Here is a 6,865-nt window from a genome sequence, read left to right as displayed (position 1 = left end):
TGCTTTGATACAGCATTGTGTGAACATCTTCTAGCAATAATATTTTGTGGTTAATTCTCCCGGTAGTAGGTGTAGGTGGATCTTCAGACAAAAAGTTAGATATCTGGTCCATAACCATATATGGCTTTACATGCTCATTACGTCTACATAAAAACAATATTTAATACTCATCCAAACCATTTATTGTCGTAAGAAACTTTTTTCCCTGAGAAACAAAGTTCTAACTTTTTGCTTGAACTATATGCTTTATAATGACTTTGTTTTAGCTATTTGAGACAAGATTTCTAAATTGTTCAATGTTCTATTTTATGAAGATGCATGAGCTCTGTCAGAACATGTAAACAAAAACAACTGCAGATATCTGCAATCTTTTCCTTCCTTCTTGTCCAGCATTAATCCAACAGATTAGAAAACAACGTGGGCATGGCATGAGCGAAGGGGACAAAAATGTTTAAATTCACAAAAACAAAAGTGTAGCTGAGAACCAGCTTAGTGCTCTTAATAATGTGTTATTGTTGCTGTTTTTTGTTTGTTTATTTATGAATTTTTTTTCCTTTAACATAGTGGATTTTTGTTTCAAAGTTGTAACGGTGCATTAGTTAAGCCACTCATTACGCAGCACTTTATTTAAGTGTATGAACTCGTCTGGCCTTTTGCTCCGGCAGCAGCGCCGCCTGTTCCTCCTCCCTCCCTCTAACTCTGCCCAGCATCCTCCTCGAAGGGGAGGGGAAGGTTTGATCTCTGCGCTCTCACGCAACTGGTCAATCTTTAACTCCTGCGGAGTGCATACAAGTACAAGCACGCAATGGCATCTGTTTTTATCAGCACTGTGTAACCATGCCTGGAAAAGGCTGGCATGGTCAGCAGTCTTGTTCTTACTTCCAAATATGGAAGGTAAGATGGCTGAATCTTTGTTTGGCATCACAATCACAAGCAAATAACCCATCTCAATTGCTTCCAATTAAGTCCGCTTCTTGCGAGAAATCCTTACAGTATCAAGAAGCTCCTTCACCAGGCATGAACTCTTCTGCGGTTATCCTGACAGACCGCACTCGCAGAAGGTCTCTGCATCAGCAAATATCCTACCTGCACAGACCAAGCCGAAGTGCATTCAAGTGTATTAATCGTACCCCATGTCCTGCATTAGAAAACTGTTGCACTGAAAATACATAGCAGATACTGCAAAGTTTGAAACACCTGCAAAACAAGTGCATGATGACAGTGATTTGAACTGTCTTATCTCAGATCACACACTGATTTACAGCCAGTTCTGTGTCTCATACGCAGCTAAACTTGAAGAAAGCAGTGGAGCATTTGCAATACACACGAATTGTGAAATGTAAGAACCACACACAGACACGCCCACCAACTTTTTTATGTTCCAAACTTCATTCATGGCAGAGAATTAGAAAGGAGAGCCGCAGAAATTTGGAGGAGGGGAGATGATGTCACCCACAGCAGCCAATCAGATTGTGCAGTGCTCTATAAATTATAAGTCCACTCTCGGTTTTGAAGACATCAGCAACGTAAAGGACACCTTTGCAAAACATTTTTGTGTTGTTGGATACACATCTCTGGAATTAGAGTTTTCTTTTTGTCATTCAACAGAAGGTAAGGTGACTACCTGCATAAGTAATTTTTAAGATAGGAACAAGACTTAGATGATTCTATGATGCTTGACTTTATTTTAAATTAGTAATACTGACATACTAGATGTCCAAGACATCTACTACCACTGTGCATAGTCTACAGGTGTGTACAGATCACCACTGTGCAGCAGAGTCAAACACATGGCACGGTTCTCACTAACTTGAGATCTTGCTGTGCAATCATTATGTTGCACAATACTGTTTTCTTCTCTCTGTCAACACTGATCTAATACCCCTCCTATTTAATTCACAGGTTGAGCAGAGAACCTAGAAACGTTGTCATCATGGCTTCAATGATACTGCCATTCATCGAAGCACTCTCAGTGTCTGAGGGTTTGATAGCCTTGGTGACAGTGTGTCTCGTATACCTGACCCTTAAGCAGTTCCGCAGAGAGATCCCAAAGGGGCTTCGTCAACTCCCCGGCCCAAACGCATTTCCTATCATAGGAAATTTGCTAGAGCTGGGCAGCAAGCCTTATCTAAGTCTTACTGAAATGAGCAAGCGCTTTGGAGATGTGTTCCAGATTCAAATCGGCATGCGTCCAGTTGTCATTCTGAGTGGTTATGAAACAGTTAAACAGGCTCTCACCAAACAGGGGGATGACTTTGCCGGCAGGCCAGACCTGTACAGCTTCCGCTTCATCAATGATGGAAAGAGTCTGGCCTTCAGCACAGACCAAGCTGGCATTTGGCGGGCTCGCAGAAAGCTGGCTTACAGTGCACTGCGTTCTTTTTCCTCCCTGGATGGAAAGCTCCCAGAATATTCCTGCGTGCTGGAGGAGCACATCTGCAAAGAGTCAGAACATCTGATCAAAGAACTCCAAAATGTCATGAGAGCTGAAGGCAAATTTGACCCTTTCCGCTACATAGTTGTTTCTGTTGCCAATGTCATCTGTGGCATGTGCTTTGGCCGTCGCTATGACCATCATGACCAGGAGCTGCTCAGCTTAGTAAACCTCGCTGAAGATTTTGTCCAGGTGGCAGGCAGTGGAAACCCTGCAGACTTCATCCCTGCTATGCAGTATCTTCCCAACAAATCAATGAAGAAGTTTGTCAACCTCAACAACCGCTTCAACAACTTTGTTCAAAAGATCGTCACTGAACACTACACCACCTTTGACAAGGTACTTTACTGCATAAGTGACAAAATATAAATATTTTTACTTTCAAGACATAGTTTACTTAATTAAATGGCCAAATCATTTATTTCTAGGACAATATACGGGACATCACAGACTCCTTAATAGATCACTGTGAGGACCGGAAGCTGGATGAGAACTCCAACATCCAGATGTCAGATGAGAAAATTGTTGGCATTGTCAATGATCTTTTTGGAGCTGGTAGGTTTTAATACAATCTGAGTGGTTGGATTGTATGAAAACATTATTTTACACAGCATGGTCTTCCTCACTAATGTATTTGTTCCCCTAGGTTTTGACACCATCTCTACTGGTCTGTCGTGGGCAGTGATGTACCTTGTGTCATATCCAGAAGTTGAGGAGAGGCTTTTTCAGGAAATCAGTAAGTTAGAGCTTTTTTCTTAAATCATTCTTTTTTGCCAGTTTTGTCTTGCCAGACAATATTCCTTACAAAAAATAATCAAATTGGTCTATACAATTTTGCTCCTGACTCACGAAATAGAATGTGATTTTTTTGTTGCTAAGAAAATAACTCATGCAGTTTCCATCTTAACCTGGATTAATATTTTACCAACTCTTCTCATTTTTAGAGGAGCAGATTGGTCTGGATCGTACTCCTACTCTCGCTGATAGAAACAACTTGCCTTTACTGGAATCTTTCATCCTGGAGCTCTTCCGTCATTCCTCATACCTACCTTTCACAATCCCACACTGGTAAGATGAGCTTTTTTTCTACTTATTGTTTCGAGAGTTAGCTGTTAGCTGGCAGAGTATATAATGAAGGCAAAAAAAAAAAAAATCATCAATATAGGATTCTCAATGAGCTTGACCTTTGCCTTTTTCAGCTCTACAAAAGATACATCTCTGAATGGCTACTTCATTCCCAAAGACACTTGTGTCTTTATCAATCAGTGGCAGATAAACCATGACCCGTAAGTTTCTTCATAGGTTTTAATATTCAATTTTGAACTCTCAGAGTTTTTACTGCACTAAAACAGTTGTGAAACCTTACGAGACAAAGAAAACCACAATCCAAATAAATCAGGATTCATTAGGATCAAGCCTAAATTTCTTTTGATGTTGCCTTTCAGAGGGCTCTGGAAAGACCCCTCTTCATTCATCCCAGACCGCTTCCTCAATGATGATGGCACAGAGGTCAACAAGCTAGAGGGAGAGAAGGTGCTCATTTTTGGCTTGGGAAGGCGGCGGTGCATTGGCGAGGTTATCGCACGAAATGAAGTCTTCCTCTTCTTAGCAATTATCATCCAGAAGCTGCACTTTTACAAGTTACCTGGAGAGCCTGTGGACATGACCCCAGAATACGGCCTCACAATGAAACACAAACGCTGCTACCTGGGAGTTTCAATGAGAGCTAAGGATGACCAGTGAAGCTATGCATTATTCAGAATGTAAGACTCTGAAGGTGTCACATCTCACAGAATGTGAGAAGGTGTCCCACATTCTGTGATACTATAGACTGTGATACTATAGATTTAGAGTTACATTAAGTGTGAATGAAAGAAGTATTTTCTAAGAATCGAGGGCACTGGATGACCTTTATCTATAGAGCTAATGGCATTGAAGCGGGTAAGGGAAATTGTATGATGCAGACTGTTAGAGATATCTACATTTGGGTTTATCACTTTGTAGTTTGAGGCTCTGCAAAGCAATATTTCTGCCCATTGTCTCTGCTTATAAATGAAGAACAAGAAGATGCATATTGCTGTGTTGTCCTGTAATCTAAAAGAATTCCATGCAGAGGTGATTAAGGATACAATAGTAATTGTTAGTCTTTTGGATGGAGAGTAAATTTTAGGCATTACTATGAAGGGGACTGCAATCTACAGTCCGCTGTTCCAGAAGTCGCTGTAGCAAACAGATATTACAGTATGATATCATTCCATTCAAGTTTGTAAGCTAATTATTTTCATTTCACTATACTGTAAATGCCAACCCTAAAGCTATATTTGTATCCCTAAATGTGATTTTGTGTGTGTGTGTGTGTCTATATTTTTATATGTCATTTTTATAATTCAATCATTCGTTTATGCTTGAGGTGAACTACTTGTCTGTGCCAAAAAATTATTAATTGAGGCAGTTCAAATGATTCTGGAAAAATATCCTAATGCTGTACAATTTTATATGTCTTATATATACCATGTATTGTGTAGAAAAATAAAGGTTGGAATTATTTTATCAAGAGAAATAAAATAAAATGCTGTATATAATGCAGTTGTCTGACTCATTTTAGCAGACGTTCACGGGAACCATTATGATCTAATAACTGATGTACTAAAGATATGATTTCTCATGTGTTTTAAATCCATTCACCTTCCATCGGGAAGCGGGGAGAAAATCACAACAAACCCACGTGGTTGGAACAGGAAGTAGCGTAGACCCTCAACATTGCGTCAACTTCATGAGCCTTTTTTTCAAAGTTTAGCTTCACGCTAGTGACGTATTTGAAGGTATAAATCTTTATATTGGCAACTAATAATACAGAGGCTCATCATTAAAACATGTCAGTTATTTATTTACAACAATCAACGAAAGTAATGGTAGTTAACTTCTATAATTAATAAAGCCGTTAACCTGCGAGCTAGCAGCCTCTTTGCTAATCCTTCCGCGTCCTCATCGTACGTCATCTTGGCTGCCATGTTGTGAGTGGCACCTTGTGTTACAATCCATGCTACAAGCTGTGTAATATATATTCCTTTTAAATGTCTTTTTAGTTGAACCACTTTTAGTGTGCAATTAATTTTATGGTAGAGACAGAAACATTAGGGTGTAAATGAATAAATAAATAAAATATGTCATTTCATTACATAATTTACATTTGATCCATGTATTTAACAATGCCTTGAATAGCATTGTAAGCTTTTGAACAATTATTTTAAAACATTTGATTATTTAAGAAAATAGGCATACCTGTGTGTGTATTTTAAGGCAACTCATCAAACACACTGTTTCTTAATATGCCATAATGACAAAATAAGATATTGGAAAAGGAATTGTCAATCTCCACAATTATTTTTACATTTAAGCAACGCTTAAGCCACTACACTGTTTAGGATGGAAATTGGTTTTGTGTCCAAGAGATGTATGTTTACTGCAAAATGTGCATATTAACCCAGAACAAAAGCAACAAAACCAGTAAGAGATGATTAGTGATTTGCATCAAGTCATTGGAGTGTTCTGTAGAGGAAGGAAGGAGAACTGGTGCACTTCACCAAATTCATGGCAATATTGGGAAAACACTTCTGAAAATATTAAGCAAACATCTTAAGGCATCGTCAAGAAGTTATAGTCCTGATCTCATAAAAGTCTCAGAAGGAGTTGTGACTTCAGGACACTTCTTCACACCAGACTCAGTTGCAGCTGTTCGTTTAGGTGGACAGAACCAAAATAATAGCAAGGTGTTGTGTGAGGGTATGATACCCATAACATTTGACTACAAGTCATATAGTTACAATTAAATATTCCAAAATTATTTTCAAATTTTTTTTTTCCAACAGGCCCTGTAATATTATTTATTAATTATTAATATTACAAGTAGCTATTGGTTAAAGTAATGACAACCTGCTACATACTGCAGATCCTTCTTTGTAGAACATAATTATAATGTCTGACATAAAATAGAAAATGTATTAAATATTTAAAACATTCTGCAAAGTTTCTTTTTCAACCTACAAAGATGATGAAGATACTAAGTGTACAAGCCCCATATTAGCACTAATGTGTGTGGCTTTGTTGTCTTTCTAATGCTGCTTTCTACCAGAAGTTGGATTTTGAAGTTCCAAGTCAGAAATACAACAGTGAGGCCTGAAGGTGGAAATATGTGTGTTAAAGGCAAAGGTTGCAGCTCCAGGTTCATTTTCTAGTATGGCTGCCTTGGAAAAACAGCAAGCTCTCAAAAGCCTGCATTCCATCCCCAAAATGCTATGTTTTTGTGGCATAGAAAAATGACACCATGATAAATTATTCTCACATATTTTCTACCTTTAATCTAGCAAATATCCTTTACAATTCCACAAAAAAACAAGGAAATCTGTTAGGGGAAAATATATAACAACTACA

General features: G+C 38.4%; 1 protein-coding gene across 1 annotated transcript; it reads left to right on the top strand.

Moving 5' to 3' along the window:
* The first annotated feature begins 1,515 nt into the window (after positions 1–1,515).
* On the top strand, positions 1,516–5,016 carry LOC122824954 (cytochrome P450 1A1). The gene is made up of 7 exons (XM_044105918.1): positions 1,516–1,611; positions 1,903–2,773; positions 2,863–2,989; positions 3,081–3,170; positions 3,379–3,502; positions 3,634–3,720; positions 3,880–5,016. The coding sequence occupies exons 2-7, from the start codon at positions 1,934–1,936 to the stop codon at positions 4,175–4,177; spliced, it is 1,566 nt and encodes a 521-aa protein (XP_043961853.1). The 5' UTR covers positions 1,516–1,611; positions 1,903–1,933; the 3' UTR covers positions 4,178–5,016.
* The last annotated feature ends 1,849 nt before the right edge of the window (positions 5,017–6,865 follow it).

The sequence above is a fragment of the Gambusia affinis genome, linkage group LG02, assembly GCF_019740435.1.
Source record: "Gambusia affinis linkage group LG02, SWU_Gaff_1.0, whole genome shotgun sequence".
Taxonomy (NCBI): domain Eukaryota; kingdom Metazoa; phylum Chordata; class Actinopteri; order Cyprinodontiformes; family Poeciliidae; genus Gambusia; species Gambusia affinis.
The sequence above is the reverse complement of the archived record's forward strand: the minus strand, read 5'-3'. Positions and strand labels throughout refer to the sequence as shown.